Source organism: Stenella coeruleoalba (genome assembly GCF_951394435.1).
Source record: "Stenella coeruleoalba genome assembly, chromosome: 18".
NCBI classification, from domain to species: domain Eukaryota; kingdom Metazoa; phylum Chordata; class Mammalia; order Artiodactyla; family Delphinidae; genus Stenella; species Stenella coeruleoalba.
In genome coordinates, this window is record NC_137164.1 from 535,113 (window position 1) to 557,053 (window position 21,941).

The following is a 21,941-nucleotide window of genomic DNA, read 5'->3' on the forward strand; positions in this document are numbered from 1 at the left end:
AGCACATGACTTATGAAAGTCTTTTTAACACGCGTGAGTGAGCTGTTTCTCGCATTTCCCGGGTTTCAGGTTTCCCTTGCTCTATCTGTAGGCGTGAACTGGAATAACTGCTCTTCACTCCAAATGTGACTTCCAGGGCAGTGATGCATAACCATCTACTCTCCAAGCTTAAAAGCTCAGCTGCTGGGACTTCCCTGGTGGTCCAGTGGTTAAGACTCCATGCTTCCACTGCAGGGGGCATGGGTTCGACCCCTGGTTGGGGAACTAAGATCCCTCATGCTGTGCGACGTGGCCAGGAAAAAAAAAAAAACCCACAACTGAGCTGCTTAAAAAAAAACCAGTCATAAGCTTTTGAACACCTTCTCTAGTGCAGAATATCACACCACTGTTTTCCCAAACTAACTTCTCACTTTCTCAAAAACAAAGACTTGCGTATGTGGCTCAGATTATCCTTTCAACTCTAGTTAACTTCTCAAATTCTTAATTTCATCCTAACGTGGTCACACTTTATAGTTCAACATTATAAGAGATATGCTCCACTTCTCAAATTTTGTACTTCACGTTGTCTTTACCCACCACCTCTTTCCCTACGGCCTACCGCTGATGCCAAGGAGCTGGAGTTTCAACCTGAAAGCAACGGGGAACTTCAGGGCTTTGAAACAGAAGTGATACGACCTAAAATAATACAGCGTCACTCCCTCCACCAAACTTGACTGAGCTCTTTGCTCCAATTACTCATTCACTTCTCCATCCTGTACAGCGAACTATAACTTATACATACACAGTGGCTATTAGCAACTCTTACTTGACTACAGTACTGAGTAAGGGAGGGACAGGGGATCACAGGCAGAAAATGGCTCAAGGTAAGAGTCTTTTTTTTTATTCTTTATTTTTTAATAATTTATTTATTTTATTTTTGGCTGTGTTGGGTCTTCATTGCTGCATGCGGGCTTTCTCTAGTTGCGGGGAGCGGGGGCTACTTTTTGTTGCTGTGTGTGGGCTTCTCATAGTGGTGGCTTCTCTTGGTGTGGAGCACAGACTATAGGCACGCAGGCTCACTAGTTGTGGCGCACGGGCTTAGTTGCTCTGCAGCATGTGGGATCTTCCTGGACCAGGGGTTGAACCCGTGTCCCCTGCACTGGCAGGTGGATTCTTAACCACTGCGCCACCAGGGAAGCCCCAATGTAAGAGTCTTAAATACAGCAATTTTGAAAATCTGAGGTTTATGAAAAAAATTCAGTTGTGCTCTGTGAGATGACAAAACCAATAACTTGCCACTTCTTGAGGGCTGTTATTCTGAATTGTCCTTCCTAATTTTTGATGTTAAATTTGTAGTAGGAGATAATTTTTTTCTAATGCCTTTTCTCAGTGAAATTAAAATGATGGAAACAGACCTTGGGTATGTCCAGATCAGAGGTGACAAATCCTGCAGCAGGCGAGTGGGGGACGGTAAGCAGGACTTTCACTTACTGTTTTCTTCCTTCCTTCTTTCAGGTGAGTCCATACTAATTTTACAATGTGAAAAAAAGAGCTAGATAAGGAAAAAGAAACTAAATGATTCACCAGGCTAGAGAGATTTACTTTTATCATCTTCTGAATTTACAGTTGACTTTTTCTTCAACATCTCATTATGAAAAATTTCATACACATCAAAAAGTTGAAAGAAATTTACAGTGAACACGGATAAACCCAGCACCTACATCTTTTGAATTTTTCACATTTAACTCATTACCACGTGCCTCATAGGTGTGCCTGCAGTATGCTGAAGAAATGAAAGAAGTTAAAAGTTGAGGATCTAATTTTGTCTTCTCAATGGATAAAGTGGCCACTGGTGGATTTCATTAGTTTGCTCAGATACACAAGCGTCTATCTAAGACAATCACATAACAAATCTGTCATTTGATTAACAGGTAAGTGTTCATGGAATAACAGGCACAGGAACCATTTGCAGAGGGACTTCAGAACTGGATATGCTCAGAGTGTCCCCACAGGCCTCTAGAGGAGGCTGGATTTTGGAAACACCCCCGAGCCCCATTCAGACCCAAATATGAAAGGCTGAAATGGTCCAGCTGTCAGAAAACAAAACGGTTATAAACTAATGAGAATGATCTTCCTGGTTATTCCCCAAACACTTTTCTGCGCTGGCCTCGCCTAGAGAGTCTGCAAGCGCTCCCGTGTTGGCCCTACCAAGGACGCATCTCGATCTGCTCAGGCACCGCTCACAGGAAAAGCCTTGAAACAAGTGTATGTAAGGATGGGATACACAACAGAACTGCTGTCAGAAACCAGAAACAAAGGGAGAATTAGTCAATACATGGTGAAGGGAACACTGATTAACCAACTGAAAAAACTGACACCCTTAATTTTCGTAAGTGTATTTTTCTTTCAGATGAAAAGAAAAAAATGCCACAACACAAAAAGGTTAACTTACTATATTTTTATTTTAATATTTCTTATATTTGTACCAACATAAAAATAGGTATACACTCTTTATGCTTATAGTTTTTACATGACAATAAAAGCTAAAACATTTACAAATTAAGTTAAAACAAAACCAATAAAACACAAAATTCATCACTTTAATCTATTTAACATGACAAATGATGCTGCTTTGCTCAAATAATAAAATAACATTTTGCCCAAATGAAATGAACCGTAAGTATTTGGTTTAACGGCAGAAAGCGGCAGTCTCAGATCCCGTCTCTCTCTGAACAACAACGCTTGTCCACCTAAGCACCTTGTTCCACTGGTACTGATAAATTCAAGTCTTTCCCTCCCTCTTTCAGAGTATTAGCCACACCAGTCAAATGTCAGCCCTGAAGTGCCCAGTTTATTATTTATTTATTTATTTTTTTTTTTGCGGTCCGCGGGCCTCTCACTGTTGTGGCCTCTCCCGCTGCGGAGCACAGGCTCCAACGCGCAGGCTCAGCGGCCATGGCTCACGGGCCCAGCCGCTCCGCGGCATGTGGGATCCTCCCGGACCGGGGCACGAACCCTGGTCCCCTGCATCGGCAGGCGGACTCTCAACCACTGCGCCACCAGGGAAGCCCTGAAGTGCCCGTTTTAAAAGGTGTGAATTGAAAAACTGAAAAGATCAACAATTGCCTTCACTGAAATCGGCATTAATCACTACAAATCCAATTAGCTTTAGAATCTGGAGCAGAAACCATCTTCACTAGTTACTTGCTATGATACTTATTGCTAATGAGCTGATGAATCACTCCGTCTGGGAGCCTCAGCACAGAGGCACCAACTGTCAGGGTACAGGCCTGAGTAAGTGTGCGACCTCATCATGTCAGATCAGGTCTAAGGTGTACAACAGCTTCACGCCCTCCTTTCCCATGTTCTCCTGTAATCTGTGTTCCACAGTTTTACTTTTTTTCAAATCAGATTTTAATTTTGAATATTTAACACTATTGTTGATGTGCATTTCACTCTCCTCATGTTTGCTAAGAATATGTGATAAATGCTGCCAATCTTTGCACCCATTCTCATTCTTTAGTTGATTTTTTCCTTCCCCAAAGAGTTTGCAATATAGACAAAACACAGAATCTTTCGAGGTCGAATAAAGTAACCAGGATCTAGTGGTTTTTTCACCATTTGGAAGAATTCTTGTATAGTAAGTTTCTGAAAACTTCCTCCCTGTACTGTCCTTTGGAAAGTTAAAATTTCTCACTTGAGGTGGATCATTTTCAACTAGAGTGTCCCTTTCTTTAATACTCAAAATTCGGGGCCATGTACCCGGATCTGCAGAAAGCACAGCTGGTATAATGGAGTCTTCTGCTTGTTTCTCTTCCAGTTGCTCTTGAAATTTATCAGCTATGGTTGACACAGAAGGAGGTAAATTCACATCCTGTTGGACCAATGGTGTATCTTGGCTACATTCTGCTGAAACTTGTAGTTCTGAAGTCTTTTCCTTTTTCACTGGTATTCTTTCTATTTTTTCCAAAAGTATATTCAATGACCCATACAATTCTCTTTCATTTTCTTCTCTAACAGCATTCCTTTTTCTGTTTTCTGATGCTAGCACTTTTTTTGAGTTTGTTTCCATCATCTGAGGAAAAATAGATTACAATTTTATTTAAATTATTAACACTGAAAAAAATTAATGTATATACAAATGCCCAATAAGCACATAAAAAGATGCTTATCATTAATCATCAAAGAAATACAAATCAATACCACCACATACCCATTCACACCCACTAGGATGGCTGTAATGAAAAAAGAGATGATGACAAGCATTAACAGAGGTGTGGAAACACTGGAACCTCCTCAGGAGCTGGTGGCCATGTAAAATGGTGCTACTGCCTGGGAACACAGGGGCAACTCCTCAAAGTTACCAACAATGCAAAAATGAAGACATATGTCCACACAAAGACTTGCACAAAGTGTTCACAGCAACACTAGTCACAGTAACCAAAAAGGAGAAGTAACAATGTGGTGTTATCCATACAATGGAATATTATTTGGCAATAAAAGTTAAGTGCAGTAAAGATATATGCTATGACTTGGATGCACCTTGAAAACAGTTATGATATGTGAAAGTCCGTCACAAGGTACCACACAGTATATGACTCCATCCCATGAAAAGACACATTAGCTCTCTGGAGTCAATAAAATAAAAATGCAAAAACACAGTCAAAATAACACAGGTGCATACACTGTGAAGGACATCCTGCTAGCTGTAACATTTTAGTACAGGGACCACAGTATCCAACGGCGCTCAAGGAACTAAGAGCATTGTTGATTCAGTCCCGAACGCAGACACAGCGCTGAGCTAAGAGAAGCAGGAGTGACACGATCAGGTTTGTGCTCAAGAAAGACTGCTCTGATGGCACAGCCGTCTCCGGTGCTCAGGAAGGCCGGGGTACAGACAGGCCAGGAGGCTGGGGGGCAGTTTGGGCAAGAGGGGAGGGCGGGCACGTCGAGGGTGTGGTGCTGGAGACAGCGCCGGGAGAGGGTAGGGAGTAGAATATGGGTTAGCTGGTAACTGAGCGGCTCTGGGGACGAAGACAGAGGAGCAAACGTAACCGAAGTTTCTGCCAGGATGGGGGAAGTTTCTGACCGGTTGGGGCTGTTTACTGATTTGGGAAACAAAGAAGGAAAGCAGGTTTGGAGTTTCAGTTTTAGACACAGAGTTTGAGATACCTGTGGAACATTCAAATGGAAATTAGATGGATGTACTAGTGTGAAACTGAAGAAATACGATCTATCGATATATTCCGGAAGTCATCAAAATATGTATTCACTGAAACTATGGGATTGGATAAGACTATAACCAGAAGAGCATATTTAAGAAGCAACAGAACGCCAAGGACTGTTAGAGTAATTTTTTTTTTTTAACATAACCAAACCCAAGCCTTGGGCTTATTTCTTCCCTTCCTGAGTTTCTCGGTAGTGAGTAGGCAGTCAAGTTGTTATAATTCCCCACACATCTAAGACTCATCATCCTGGAGATCACTAAATCGAATCCAATGTAGATCCTAGCCTCAGGGAACTCATGGCGTTCGTATAATTAAATGTTGGTATCAGATGCACTAGAGCATATATACTATGTACATTTTTTTGGCCACACCACGCGGCTTGCGGGATCTTACTTCCCCACGTTAATTAAGGTTTCAGGTGTGAGGTCAAATCTAGCTGTGTGACTTTCGGTATGACACTTCTCTGAAATTCAGTATCTTTAACATAGTTCAAAGGTTTTATTTATTTGAAATTGAATATACATTTAATAAAGAACATCAACTAATGATACCTGGCTAATTAAAACAAACAATTAAACTAATTAACCCCCCCCCCGTTCCCAGAAGTTAACAACTTTCAACATTTTTAGCTGATTCTTTTCGTGTTCACTTCCAAATATCAAAATAACATGTTTGTATTGCTTTTACTGATTTTTCCTCCCAGTTTTAGGCATCACTATTGACTTCTCAATGAGGAAGATGCACAATTAGTTCTCCTTCTCACTGTGCTTATCACACACACTCACTCTCCAGCCACCTACTCATCCTTTTTCAACTCTGGCACCACTGATACATGGCCAGATAATGCTTTGTTGTGAAGGCCTGTCTGGCCCCCACTCAGTGATGCCAGGAGCACTCTCCCAGTTGTGATAAAAAAAAAATGTTGGAAGACCTTGACAAATGTCCCCAGGGGGACAAAATCACCCCCCATTAGGTCAGTGGCCAAGACCCAGATTCCATCTTTACACTGATGACTGTGCATGCTATTCTGAGATAAGCCACTAACTGATAAGCCAGTTTTTCCTTAAGGTCCTCATGTATCACCAAGGCTTTCTATCGTGAAGGCCTGCCACTAACCACTTATAAACACTAACGTGGTACGGGGAAAGCACATTTACAAAACTTCTGTATTATACAGAAATATCATTCCTGTGCTTGCCAACTGCTTATGAGCTATGTACATGACTGACACATGCATGGTAGAAGACAAAAAGACACTTTGGGGGGGGATCAGAGTGGCAGTCAGGATAGTTATTCCAGCAATTCTGAATAAGTGGCTGCTGCCTGTTTCGACTATGTTCACTTTCCCATTTGTACCCCCTCCGGGGTTCGTTTAAAAGTAAAGACTGATAAGCTATGAGCCATCCTTACGTTCTTCAGAGGGTAAGCAGTGTATCTGTCTGAAGTTTATGAACTCATTGTTCTTAACTGAGCAAAAGCACAGAGCCTAAGCAGGTACAGGTCAATCATCCACACACACATACACACCCACGTACAAATATGACTTAAGATAGTTACTTATTACCAAAGCAGAGAGTATTTTTTTAATTTAACCTTTTATACCCAAAATATTGTCATTCAACATGTAATCAATATAATTTTTTTTGAATTTTATATACAGCAGGTTCTTATTAGTTATCTATTTTATACATATTAGTGTATATATGTCAATTCCAATCTCCCAATTCATCCCACCACCACCACCACCCCTGCCACTTTCACCCCTTGGTGTCCATACGTTTGTTCTCTACATCTGTGTCTCTTATTTCTGCCCTGAAAACCGGTTCATCTGTACCATTTTTCTAGGTTCCACATATATGAGTTAATATACGATATTTGTTTTTCTCTTTTTGACTTACTTCACTCTGTATGACAGTCTCTAGATCCATCCACGTCTCTACAAATGACCCAATTTCATTCCCTTTTATGGCTAAGTAATATTCCATTGTATATAGGTACCACATCTTCTTTATCCATTCGTCTGTCTATGGGCATTTAGGTTGCTTCCATGATCTGGCTACTGTAAATAGTGCTGCAATGAACACTGGGGTGCATGTGTTTTTTTGAATTATGGTTTTCTCTGGGTATATGCCCAGTAGTGAGATTGCTGCGCCATGCGGTAATTCTATTTTTAGTTTTTTAAGGAAACTCCATACTGTTCCTTATAGTGGCTCTATCAATTTACATTCCCACCAACAGTGCAAGAGGGTTCCCTTTTCTCCACACCCTCTCCAGCATCTGTTGTTTGCAGATTTTCTGATGATGCCTATTCTAACTGGTGTGAGGTGATATCTCATTGTAGTTTTGATTTGCATTTCTCTAATAATCAGTGATGCTGAGAAGCTTGTCATATGCCTCTTGGCCATCTGTATGTCTTCTTTGGAGAAATGTCACTTAGGTCTTCTGCCCATTTTTTGACTGGGTTGTTTGTTTTAATATTGAGCTGCATGAGCTGTTTATATATTCTGGAGATTAATCCTTTGTCCATTGATTCGTGGACAATATTGCAAATATTTTCTTCCATTCTGAGGGCTGTCTTTTCATCTTGTTTATAAAAGCTTTTGCACAACAAAAGAAACTAAGTTTCATTAGGTCCTGGTTGTTTATTTTTGTTTTTATTTCCATTACTCTGGGAGGTGGGTCAAAAAAGATCTTGCTGTGGTTTATGTCAAAGAGTATTCTTCCTATGTTTTCCTCTAAGAGTTTTATAGTGTCTGGCCTTACATTTAGGAATTTAATCCATTTTGAGTTTATTTTTGTGTATGGTGTTAGGGAGTGTTCTAATTTCATTCTTTTACATGTAGTTGTCCAGTTTGCCCAGCACCACTTATCGAAGAGGCTGTCTTTTCTCCATTGTATATTCTTGCCTCCTTTATCAAAGATAAGGTGACCATTTGTGCGTGGATTTATCTCTGGGCTTTCTATCCTGTTCCATTGATTTTTGTGTATGGTGTTAGGGAGTGTTCTAATTTCATTCTTTTACATATAGTTGTCCAGTTTGCCCAGTACCACTTATTGAAGAGGCTGTCTTTTCTCCATTGTATATTCTTGCCTCCTTTATCAAAGATAAGGTGACCATTTGTGCGTGGATTTATCTCTGGGCTGTCTATCCTGTTCCATTGATCTATATTTCTGTTTCTGTGCCACTACCATACTGTCTTGATTACTGTAGCTTTGTAGTATAGTCTGAAGTCAGGGAGCCTGTTTCCTCCAGCTCCGTTTTTTTCCCCCTCAAGACTGCTTTGGCTATTCAGGGTCTTTTGTGTCTCCATACAAATTTTAAGGTTTTTTGTTCCAGGTTTTTAAAAAGTGCCACTGGTAATTTGATAGGGATTGCACTGAATCTGTAGTTTGCTTTGGGGAGTATAGTCATTTTCACAATATTGATTCTTCCAATCGAAGAACATGGTATATCTCTCCATCTGTTTGTACCATCTTTAATTTCTTTCATCAGAGTCTTATACTTTACTGCATACAGATCTTTTGTCTCCTTAGGTAGGTTTATTTCTTAGGTATTTTATTCTTTTTGTTGCAATGGTGAATGGGATTGTTTCCTTAATTTCTCTTTCTGATCTTTTGTTGTTAGTGTATAGAAATGCAAGAGATTTACGTGCATTAAATTTGTATCCTGCAACTTTACCAAATTCATTGATTAGCTCTAGTAGTTTCCTGGTGGCATCTTCAGGATTCTCTATGTATAGTATCATGTCATCTGCAAACAGTGACAGTTTTACTTCTTCTTTTCCGATTTGTATTCCTTTGATTTCTTTTTCTTCTCTGACTGCTATGGCTAGGACTTCCAAAACTATGTTGAATAACTGTGGTGAGAGCGGACATCCTTGTCTTTTTCCTAATCTTAGAGGAGATGCTTCCAGTTTTTCACCATTGAGAATGATGTTTGCTGTGGGTTTGTCATATATGGCCTTTATTATGTCGAGGTAGGTTCCCTCTATGCTCACTTTCTGGACAGTTTTTTATCATAAATGGGTGTTGACTTTTGTCAAAAGATTTTCTGCGTCTTTTGAGATGATCATATGGTTTTTATTCTTCAATTTGTTAATATGCTGTATCACACGGATTGATTTGCGTATACTGAAGAATCCTTGCATCCCTGGGATAAATCCCACTTGATCATGGTGTATGATCCTTTTAGTGTGTTATTGGATTCTGTTTGCAAGTATTTTGTTGAGGATTTCTGTATCTATATTCATCAGTGATACAGGTCTGTAATTTTCTTTTTTTTTTTGGTGTCTTTGTCTGGTCTTGGTATCAGAGTGATGGTGGACTCATAGAATGAGTTTGGGAGTGTTCCTTCCTCTGCAATTTTTTGGAAGAGTTTGAGAAGGATGGGTGTTAGCTCTTCTCTAAATGTTTGATAGAATTCACCTGTGAAGCCATCTGGTCTTGGACTTTTGGTTGTTGGAATATTTTAAATCACAGTTTCAATTTCATTACTTGTGATTGGTCTGTTCATATTTTCTACCTCTTCCTGGTTCAGTCTTGGAAGGTTATACATTTCTAAGAATTTGTCCATTTCTTCCAGGTTGTCCATTTTATTAGCATAGAGTTGCTTGTAGTAGTCTATCTTAGGATGCTTTGTATTTCTGCAGTGTCTGTTGTAACTTCTCCTTTTTTATTTCTAATTTTATTGATTTGAGTCCTCTCCCTCTTTTTCTTGATGAGTCTGGCTAAAGGTTTATTAATTTTGTTTATCTTCTCAAAGAGCCAGCTTTTAGTTTTATTGATCTTTGCTATTGTTTTGTTTCTATTTCATTTATTCTGCTCTAATCTTCTATGATTTATTTCCTTCTACTAATTTTGGGTTTTGTTTGTTCTTCTTTCTCTAGTTCCTTTAGATGTAAGTTTAGATTGTTTGAGGTTTTTCTTGTTTCTTGAGGTAGGCTTGTATTGCTATATACTTTCCTCTTAGAACTGCTTTTGTTGAATCCCATAGGCTTTGGATCGTTGTGTTTTCATTGTAATTTGTCTCTAGGTATTTTTTAATTTCCTCTTTGATTTCTTTAGAGATCTCTTGGTTATTTAGTAACATATCGTTTAGCCTCCAACGTGTTTGCGTTTTCTACATTTTTATCCCTGTAATTGATTTCTAATTTCATAGCGCTGTGGTCAGAAAAGATACTTGATATGATTTCAATTTTCTTAAATTTACTGAGGCTTGATTTGTGACCCAAGATGTGATCTATCCTGGAGAACTTTCCGTGTGCACTTGAGAAGAAAGTGTAATCTGCCGTTTTTGGATGGAATGTCCTATAAATATCAATTAAATCTATCTGGTCTATTTTGTCATTTAAAGCTTGTGTTTCCTTATTACTTTTCTGTCTGGATGATCTGTCCATTGGTGTAAGTGAGGTGTTAAAGCCCCCCACTATTATTGTGTTACTGTTGATTTCCTCTTTTATAGCTGCTAGCCGTTGTCTTATGTATTGAGGTGCTCCTATGTTGGGTGCATATATATTTATAATTCTTATAAATTCTTCTTGGATTGATCCCTTGATCATTATGTAGTGTCCTTCCTTGTCTCTTGTAACATTATTTTAAAGTCTATTTTATCTGTATGAGTATTGCTACCCCAGCTTTCTTTTGATTTCCATTTGCATGGAATATCTTTTTCCATCCCCTCACTTTCAGTCTGTATGTGTGTCTAGGTCTGAAGCGGGTCTCTTGTAGACAGCATATATATGGGTCTTGTTTCTGTAACCATTCAGTGAGCCTGTGTCTTTTAGTTGGAGCATTTAATCCATTCACGTTTAAGGTAATTATCTATGTGGATGTTCCTATGACCATTTTCTTAATTGTTATGCATTTGTTTTTGTAGGTCCTTTTCTTCTCTTGTGTTTCCCACTTAGAGAAGTTCCTTTGGCATTTGCTGTAGAGCTGGTTTGGTGGTGCTGAATTCTCTTAGCTTTTGTTTGTCTGTAAAGCTTTTGATTTCTCCGTTGAATCTGAATGAGATCCTTGCTGGGTAATCTTGGTTGTAGGTTCTTCCCTTTTATCAGTTTAAATGTATCAGGCCACTCCCTTCTGGCTTGTATTCTGCTGAGAAATCAGCTGTTAACCTAATGGGAGTTCCCTTGTATGTTATTTGTCGTTTTTCCCTTGTTCTTTTCAAGAATTTTTCTTTGTCTTTAATTTTTGCCAGTTTGATTACTATGTGTCTCAGATTGTTTCTCCTTGGGTTTATCCTGCCTGGGGCTCTCTGTGCTTCCTGGACTTTGGTGGCTATTTCTTCTCCCATATTAGGGAAGCTTTCGACTATAATCTCTTCAAATATTTTCTCAGGTCCTTCCCCTCTCTCTTCTCCTTCTGGGACACCCCCTATAATGCGAATGTTGTTGCGTTTAATGTTGTCCCAGAGGTCTCTTAGGCTGCCTTCATTTCTTTTCATTTTTTTTCTTTATTCTGTTCTGCAGCAGTGAATTCCACCATTCTGTCCTCCAGGTCACTTACCCATTCTTCTGCCTCAGTTATTCTGCTACTGATTCCTCCTAGTGTATTTTTCATTTCAGTTATTGTATTGTTCATCTCTGTTGTTCTTTAATTCTTCTAGGTGTTTGTTCTTTAATTCTTCTAGGTCTTTGTTAAATATTTCTTGCATCTTCTTGATCTTTGCCTCCATTCTTTTTCTGAGGTCCTAGATCATCTTCACTATCATTATTCTGAATTCTTTTTCTGGAAGGTTGCCTATCTCCACTTCATTTAGTTGTTTTTCTGGGGTTTTATCTTGTTCCTTCATCTGGTACAAAGTCCTCTGCCTTTTCATTTTGTTTATTTTTCTGTGAATGTGGCTTTCCTTCCACAGGCTGCAGAATTGTAGTTCTTCTTGCTTCTGCTGTCTGCCCTCAAGCAGAAGGTAGTTTTGACATGTACTCTTTTGAAACGATAACGTGACTGCAATCTTCTATAAGCTGCACCCAAAAGCTTTGTTAAATATGAGGCATAATATATACAAAGAAGATAATAAAGATAACATAAATAAGCCTTCCTTGCAAAAACTAAAAAATCAACTATGGGTATCCACTGTTTCCTCTACTGTGTAATAAGCCTCGCACTTCAGAGTTACTTTTCCTTAAAAGCTAACCATTTAAACCCTCGTCCAGTGAAATGGGGTTAAGAACATTCCTGGTTTTACATTGAGGATCCATGTTAAATTATTTTTTTTTAATTAATGTTTGTGTGGGATAATCTGAGGTCTGGCTTATTTATGTCCATACCAACAAAAAAATTGTTCCAGCACCATCTGCTGAAAAAAATCTTGCTTTTCCCATCCAAATGATTTTGTACTTTCTTCTAAAATCAACTGACTGTATTTGTGTGGTTCTATTTCTGGCCTGTCTATTCTATTGATCTATTTGTTTATATGCCAATACCATACCACTTTGATTACTATGGCTTTTTAATGTCTTTTTTCCCAGGTTTACTGAAGTAAAATTGATAAAAACTGTACAAATTTATGGTGTATGATGCGATGTTTTGAGGTTTTTAATGTCTTGAAATCAGGAAGATGACACTTCCTTAATCCCTACCTCACACCATACACAAAATTAACTTGAGATGGATCACAGATGTAAACATAAAATCTAAAACTAAAAAGCTTATAAGACAACATAGGTAAATATCTTCATAACCTTGGTAGGCAGAGTCCCTAAACAAGACACAAAAAGTACTAATCAGAAAGGCAAATAGTAAACTGGACTTTATCAAAATTTAAAACTTGGGCTTTTCAAAACCAACATTAGGAAAACGAAAAGACAAAACATTGTCCAGGAGAAAAATCTTCTAAACACATTTATTTTACAAAAGATATGTATCCAGAATATATAAAAAGAATTCCTACAACTCAATAATAGAAAGACAATCCAATAAAAAAAGTGAGCTAAAACTTGGATACTTTACAAAAGAAGATATATGAGTGATGAGAAAGGAACAGTAGTTATCAGGAAATTAAAACCACAATGAGACAATCATTTCATACCCACTAGAATAGATTAAATCAATACAGACAACACCAAATTTTGTTGAGACTACAGAATAATTGGAACTATCAAGTTGTCAGTGGGAGTGCAAAATGGTAGAGAAAAGAATTACTCATTGTAACGTCTGCAAAACATAAAGACTTAAAACAAGCTTACTTACAACAATTAATTTTAATACTCATTTGAGTATGAGATGAGAGACTGACAGAAATGGAACCATATGAGATTCTAAGATAAATATGCTTCATGTAAGCTATCAAGGGAGAAGTTACTGCAAACTTGATCATTTAAAACTCATTAAAAAAGAATTACCTGTTTATATTCGTTAACACAACTTTGGCAGCAAAATCTCATCTGCTGACCTTCAATGACTAGGAGATGGTTTCCAGCACCTTTGCTGGGCAGGTACTCCCCACACTGCTCACAGCAATTCATCACTAGACCATTGGCCAACCTGTACTTGTTAAAGCACTGGTTACTGCACAGCTTATGTGTTACATTGTTAACGCTGACTTCATGCCGAATCTAAAAACAAAAACCAATTTATTAAATAAATGAACTGGATTAGCACCATACACGAGATACCTAGTTTTTTCAACAGAAATAAAGAACCTTTAGTAATTTCTCAGTGGATGAAACATTCACGTAAAAGACTTTACAAAAGCACATTTCACTATTCTTTCATTTTTATCTTTGATTTCTTTGTAAAATTGTGCTTTGATTTTATAAAAGGAAAAGTAAGATTCATAGAACAAAAAGCAACAAAATCAGACATTTTAGAATTACAGGGGCTTCCCTGGTGGTGCAGTGGTTGAGAATCCGCCTGCCAATGCAGGGGACATGGGTTCGAGCCCTGGTCCGGGAAGATCCCACATGCTGCAGAGCAACTGAGACCTTGCCCCACAACTATTGAGCTTGCGCTCCAGAGCCTGTGAGCCACAACTACTGAGCCCACGTGCTGCAATTACTGAAGCCCTCGCGCCCAGAGCCCCTGCTCTGCAACAAGAGAAGCCACCACAATGAGAAGCCTGCGCACCACAATGAAGAGTAGCCCCCACTTGCCACAACTAGAGAAAGCCCATGTGCAGCAACAAAGACCCAACACAGCCAAAAATAAATTAAAGAAATAAATTTATAAAAAAAAATTACAGGAAATGGTTAGCAGGTTTTGATATGACCTGCTTAAAAATAAGTGGATTGGGAATTTGTAGGTATTATAAACTTCACTGCCCTAGAAAACTGGGGTGGGGGGTGGGCGAAGGGAACCAGTATCACCCACATTCAGGATGGAGTCTGTATATACCTAAGTTCTTGCTTTGCTCAGCTCTATGGTAGCTAAGATAAAATTGTGTCTGGGATTTACACGGCTTCAGGGTAATCCAGACCAAATTCAGTTACCAAAGACCATGTTAAGTGGGGAGTCCCTGGATGCCTGGGAAGATGGCAATACCGCCTAAGAAATGTGAAGTGACCTACATACTTTCACTCCACCTGTTCTACGTGTTCTTGTAGGACTGGTTGTTTCCTTCATGTCCTGAACCTACATTTTCATTTACTGTGGCTAATAAGAACAAAATCCACCATAAAACTATTGCTCTCTTTATGAGTACATTCAGTTCCACACAAATGGATGATTACCCCCCATACTATGGGGTGGGACATTTGTTATGAGACAATTCTAACATATGCTTATTATTCCCTTCAACTTCACTGAGTAGATTCAAGACTCATCCATTAGGTAGATGGCAGAACATATAATAGCACCTAAAGTTAAAATTATCGCTGTAAACCTAGATAATAACTTAAGATATAAAATCACAGACCTCTGTTAGTTTACTGCAGATTGTACACCTTGATTTATTCAGAACTCTTTTTCGAAGATTCTGGTTACCTTCATAGGGAGACAAAGACGTACCACAAAATTTTTGGAAGGATTCACTTGACTCCCCTTGAGGAACAAGAGTAGCCTGTTTTGCAGGTGCACCTCTGAAACACAAGGGATAGACACAATTTAAGAACACTGCATTCTTATTTTTTGGCCATGCTGAGTGGCTCATTTCCCCCACCAGGGACTGAACTCGGGTCATGGCAGTGAAAGCCCAGAATCTTAATCACTAGGCCACCAGGGAACTCCCTAAGAACATTGCATTTTAATAAAAGTCAAATATATATGAACAATAATTGACATTTTTCATTTTCTCATGATTTAATCCTAAGAATCAACTATAACTTTTGGATCTAGAAAAATCCACATTTTGGTTTAATTGCTAACAGTTCCTAAATAATATGGCAAGATATTCAGAGATAAAAATATTTTGTTGTCACAGGTTATGACCTTTAGGACCTTGCCACAGGTTATGACTTCTAGAAGCATTCAAAAAGGGTGTTAGCAACCGGGTAGAACCAAGGTAGAGGATGGGGAAGGGGGTGAGGCAAAGGCAGTGGTGGGGTAGGGTTGATTTATTTCTATACCTAAACTCTATTTTCCTGCCAAGAGTAAGTACAATACAAATAACCCACAGCTCTGACATATGCTAGGACAACTCAAGCTCCATAAACTTGAAGAAACCTGTGCATCAATTCTATCCATGAATCTTCCGCAACTCTCTAAGTACATTCAGGACACAATTCATACTGCCAGTATCCAATCATATGGAAGCATGTTGAAAGGTATGGCTTACTTTTTACATGTCACCTTGCGTTTCTTTGGAGTACGCTTATGAGAGAAGGAAGAGAGGCAGGTGGTAGAACAGAAGAGGTGAGCTGATCCTTTTCGCTGATAAGCTGTCTGTCCCTTCTGTAAAGGCTTTTTGCAGTTTGCACAAGTGATTTTAGCTGGTTTAGTGGGTTGCTGTTGGACAGAAGGCTGGAAGATCTGTTTAGGAAGTGAGTCCACTGGTGATAAAGAATCCACCCCTGGCTGTTTCTGATTACGGGGAAAGGATGCTGACTGGGAGATCCAAGAATCTTGAAAAATAAAACACATAAGAAAAGTCACGGAACAGTTAAAAACTCCCATCAGAAAAATATTTAAATTTTTCATTTTGCAGAAGTCTAAGAGAATAGTGAGGAAGCCTTGCTGTACAACCCCAGGGGGACTCTCCCCTTTGTACCCTAAGTGAATGATGCTCTATTGTGCCAACACTGGAAATGGCGGCCCCGGAACTGTGCAATGCGGTAGCCAGCATCTCCAAGTCAGACCCTCTGTGCTAGAGATTGTGCAAGTAATTTAAACTAGGTCTTGGTATTCTCAGCTACAAATCACAATGATACCCAACCTATTAGTGTTATGAAGACTAAATGAGAGGGACTTCCCTGGAGGTCCAGTGGTTAGGACTCTGCGCGCTTTCACTGCCATGGCCCAGGTTCAATCCCTGGTCAGGGAACTAAGATCCCACAAGCTGTGCAGCAGGGGAAGAAAAAAACTACATGAGATAATGCATATAGTAAAGCATTATGTTCTGTACACAGGGTACTTCCTAAGGTACTTTTTCTTTTCTAAGAGAAAAGTACTAATACATTATAAAATAAAGCAAATATACAAATATAAAGATTATAGTCTGGTGTATGATACCCATTTTCATAACAGCTTTCCCCCTAACATTTTATTATGAAAAATTTAAAGCATATAAAGCTGAAAGAATTTTACTGTGAAAAATATGTCCATCATATAGATTCTATACTATTTTACTTTTTGCTTTATCACGTTTTCTATTTATTCACCCCGCTAAATAATCTATCTTCTCTATGTATTTCAAGTAATTTGTAGATACTAGTGCACTTCCCTCCAAAATACTTGCAAGTACATGTAATTTAGACATAGCATCTTAAGGCAACTCTGTCTACAATTACCTGCCAGCCTTCTAGACTATTTCCCAGGCATTAGTGTAGGTGGTGGATTACACAGGAGACCCAGCTTTCCTACCTTCACACGGGGACTCCATCGTATATTACTGTTAGCTTCAAAATGGTACAATATTATGTACAGGTAATAGTGCCTCTCAAACCTTAACATGCATACGATCACTTGGGAATCTTGTTTAAACAGAGATTCTAAATCAGTAAGTCTAGGGAGGGGCCTGAGATTCTGCATTTCTAACTACCTCTTGAGTAATGTTGAAGCTTTGAGAAACAAGGCCCGAGAGCACTGAATTATTCTGTCATCTCTCTTCAAAAATAGCTTTTGTCGTTAGGTAAAGGTCTATGGCCCCTCCACCTATTATAGCTCTAAGCGCCTCTCATAATACTACCAACACTAACAACTCTGTTTTCACTTCTAAATTCCTACCCATTGCTGCTTCTAATTTTGTCCTTTTCCAGATATTTTTATCTTAACAGGCAAAACCAAAACAGAACAAGTAACCAAAGGAATTCTTTCACTCCGCAGAAAGATACGCTGGCAAATATGAAGTATATACCATAAAGTTTTGTTTTTGTTTTTATTTTGGCCGCGTCACGCAGCTTGTGAGATCTTAGTTCCCTGACCAGGGATTGACCCTGGCCCCACAGCAGTGAAAGTGTGAAGTCCTAACCACTGGACCACCAGGGAATTCTCTGGGCTTTTTTTTTTTTTTTTGCAGTACGCGGGCCTCTCACTGTTGTGGCCTCTCCCGTTGTGGCGCACAGGCTCCGGACGTGCAGGCTCAGCGGCCATGGCTCACGGGCCCAGCCACTCTGCGGCATGTGGGATCCTCCCGGACCGGGGCATGAACCCGTCCTCTGCATCGGCAGGTGGACTCTCAACCACTGCGCCACCAGGGAAGCCCTGGGCTTTTTAATTTTGTACACTTACCCATACTTAAAGGGGATAGAGTTATATATAATTATGTAAAGTGAGACATCAACTATACTGCTCAATAGATTCTGCAGGTTTTTTTTCACTTTAGCATTGGTGCATACATAAGTAAAGCAAATGTTTTCTTTGTTTATACTGCAACTATTGAATTTCTCCTAATTTCAAAGTTTCTTATTTCATCAAATTCTTATTTTATCGTGTTAGTTTCTACAGGCTAAATAAAACAGGGTCCCCAACCCCTGGGCCTGGGACCAGTAGCAGTCCAAACGAGCACAGCTTCACCTGCCACCCCCCATCCCCCCATCGCTTGCATCACCTCCTGGAACATCCTCCACCCCCCACCGTCCGTGGAAAAACTGTCTTCCACAAAACCAGTCCCTGGCACCAAAAAGGTTGGGGACTGCTAAAATAAAAGGTCTCTCAACCAAATTCTTCCATGCTCTATCCCCAGAATAAATTTTAAGAGAAGGGGCCCAGAAGGATTTAATCCAAATCCCTCCTTATATGCAAGGAAAATTAAGTCCTAGAAGCTAGAGGTGATTTGCCCAGAATTCCAGTAAGTACCAGACCCACTATTTGAGTTTTAGATATTCTTTTTTATTTTATTTATTTACTTATTTTTTGGCTGCATCAGGTCCTAGTTGCGGCGTGCGGGCTCATTAGTTGCGGTGTGCGGGCTCTCTAGTTGTGGCGCGCAGGCTCCAGAGCTCGCGGGCTCAGTTGCCCCGCGGTATGTGGGATCTTAGTTCCCCGACCAGGGATCAAAGAGGCACCTCCTGCAATGCGAGACGGATTCTCAACCACTGGACCACAAGGGAAGTCCCAAGTTTTACAGATTCTTGATTTCTTCCTGCATCTAAACTCTTCTGCCTAAAGAACAACCTTTTAGTATTTCTTTAGTGTTGGTCTGCTAGTGAAGTTACTTCAGTGTCTCAGTGGGGTTTTTAGTTGTTAAAGAGTAACACATACACATGAAGTTTATAATCTTAAGTGCACAGCTCAATGACCATCTTCACAATGAATATGTACTTCTATGACCACCACCCAGATAAACACACAGAAAACTTCCAGGATTCTCATGTCTTTTCCACGCAGTCACTCCCCTCCTTTCCCACAAGCCATCCATATCCCCACTTCAAAGATAAGTTCTGCCTTATTTTGAACTTCGCCTATGAAATCACGTAGTATGTACCCTCGTCTCAACATCTCATCTGTTTCACTCACACTGAAGGTAGTCGTTCATCTGTTTCCATTGTTGAGTATTCCATTGTGTGGCTGATACTATTTATCACTCTACTGCTGATGACATTTCGATTGCTTCCAATTTTTTTTTGGTGGGGGGACATCAAAGGTTTATTGGGTAAGGGCTATTGGGTTTATTGCCCACAGCAAAAGTTCCTGGAGCAACACCCCACTGTGTACAACAGACAGGAGGCAGGACATGGGACCAGTCTTTGCTACTCAGGGGACAAGGAGGCTACCATCTACAGGCGGATGATTGCTTCCAATTTTTGACTATGATTTCTCTACATGTCTCTTAAGGGTCTCTTGCGTATTTATCCTGCTCAGAATTTGTAAAGGTTCTCGAATTCAAGGGTTGATGTTTTTCTCCATTTTAGAAAATCCTCAGTTACACCTCTTCTGCCTCATTTCTTTTTTCCTCTTTCTGGGACATTAATTACATGTCCTTTTCATCAAATGTCCTAAGTCTCTTACATTCTTTTCTGTATGTCCCCCTTTTGGTTCTGACTCAGTCTAGATAATACTCTGATACATATTCCAGTTCATTCACACTCTCTTCAGCTGTGCCAAACCTACAGTTAAAATGTAGACTGTCTGATACTCCTAGTACCTGCACCCCTTGTGGATTCATTTCTATTGTCTGCTTTTTCTCTTATTTCATTACATGGCCTGCCTCCTCATATCCCTAATAGTTTTACATGAAAAACTGAAAAAAAAAACTGAGACTCTGGATTATGTTAGCATCCCCAATCCAAAAGTCGATATATATATATTTTAAATCAGTGTCCGTCTTTGTTGGCCCCTGTGAGTCTGTTGAAAGTTCCCCTTAGATTCTTAGCAGCCTTTTCTGGAACTGAACACATACCCGTTAGAGAAAAGCAACCCCAAGTAAGAGATGACTCCTCTGAGGCTCCTTCTCAGATATGAGAAACATTTTTTTAGTGTATTTGTAGCTCTGTGATGCTTTCGATATTTTATATGTTTTGTCTCCCTGTCCCCCATTATTCTCTGCAGGAGGGACAGGAGTTACCTATCGATTATTAAAGTCTATTATTATCAGAAGAAGAACTTCCTAGAATCAGTATCATAGCCAGAAATGTTTATAATCCAACAAAAATACAACACAGATGCAAGAACAATTTCTAAGTCTGAGTATTTTCTTTGATGAAATTTTGCTGTTTACATAAAGATACATGATGGCTGAAGAACTTTCACTGAAATACAGTCTACCCTAGAGGTTAAAGAAAAGATTAAATGACTCAAAGGTCCATTCTAATGGACATGATCTTATTTTCATAAGATATTACACAGTTTTATTTGTACTTTATGCAGAGCCATAATTTTATAGGATAAAATTTGAACCCTTAAGCCCTAGATTCAAATATAACTCAACTCCAGAAATCCTCATCTTGCTCTTATTTTTTTTTCTTTTTTCTGTGCTGGAAATCCTTCATTCTATAGAAGTGGGAAGCACACAGCAACTAAAGTAAGATACTCTGGGGGAGCTCTGACTCTAAATAATAACAACAATTACAATAGTAATACAATGGTCACCATATTATTCTGTAAGTCTTCTGGTAAAATTGGTTAATTTTACAAAAGCTGACAGCAAGCAAAAACAAAATTTAGGGTTAATACTAAAATTAGACAGCTTTCACTATGCTACATCCAACTTAAACAAAGAGTGAAAAGAGCAACAACAAGAAGACAGTCCTGGGGCTTCCCTGGTGGTGCAGTGGTTAAGAATCTGCCTGCCAATGCAGGGGACACGGGTTCCAGCCCTGGTCCGGGAGGATCCCACATGCTGCGGAGGAACTAGGCCAGTGTGCCACAACTGCTTAGCCTGCACTATAGAGCCCATGAGCCACAACTACTGAGCCCACACGCCACAACTACTGAAGCCTGTGCCCGTGCACCGCAACAAGAGAGGCCACCGCAATGAGAAGCCCGTGCACCGCAACGAAGAGCAGCCCCCGCTCACTGCAACTAGAGAAAGCCCGCAGGCAGCAACGAAGACCCAACGCAGCCAAAAATAAATAAATAAATAAATAAATAAATAAACTCCTTTTTGACAAGTGACTCCACCTTTCAGAAAGCTTCAGACACATCTTCACCATCACTCTTTACCTGACAACTCTGTAGACCCTCTTTTTAGAATTCTGGGCCAAATGGTATTATTTAAAGGATAGGGCCTCCCTGGTGGCGCGGTGGTTAAGAATCCACCTGTCAATGCAGGGGACATGGGTTCGAGCCCTGGTCCGGGAAGATCTCACATGCCGTGGAGCAACTAAGCCCGTGCGCCACAACTACTGAGCCTGAGCTCTAGAGCCTGCGAGCCACAACTCGAGCCCCACACGCCTAGAGCCGATGCTCTACAACAGGAGAAGCCACCACAATGAGAAGCCTGCGCACAGCAACGAAGACCCAACTCAGCCATAAATAAATAAATAGATTTATTTAAAAAAATAATAATAAAATAAATAAAGGATATAATTCTGTAATTTTTTTCCCCCGAAATAGAACTTTAGAGAACCCAGGAACACTGTAAATTCATCCACACTTCAAAGATAACAGAAATTCACTGCCACAGCACAAACAAAATAGTTTAAATGTAGTTAAGAACGTCTTCATATATATGAATGAATGTCAGGGGAGTCCTTTAAT

The 21,941-nt window shown here is 39.6% G+C and overlaps 1 protein-coding gene across 5 annotated transcripts in view; it reads right to left on the reverse strand.

The window, feature by feature from the left end:
- Positions 1 to 2,469: 2,469 nt before the first annotated feature.
- ZMYM5 (zinc finger MYM-type containing 5) overlaps positions 2,470 to 21,941 on the reverse strand; it is a 33,054-nt gene continuing 13,582 nt past the window's right edge. For 3 of the 5 annotated variants that reach the window (XM_079903355.1, XM_079903357.1, XM_079903356.1), the window contains exons 5-8: positions 15,922 to 16,207; positions 15,064 to 15,226; positions 13,553 to 13,765; positions 2,470 to 4,054 (exon numbers count right to left, since the gene is read on the reverse strand). In XM_079903355.1, coding sequence (XP_079759481.1) covers positions 3,296 to 4,054; positions 13,553 to 13,765; positions 15,064 to 15,226; positions 15,922 to 16,207 — 1,421 coding nt within the window. In that variant the 3' untranslated portion in view covers positions 2,470 to 3,295. Of the gene's footprint in view, positions 4,055 to 13,552; positions 13,766 to 15,063; positions 15,227 to 15,921; positions 16,208 to 21,941 lie in introns of those variants that run through there. The other 2 variants (XM_079903358.1, XM_079903359.1) reach the window with 2 other exon arrangements.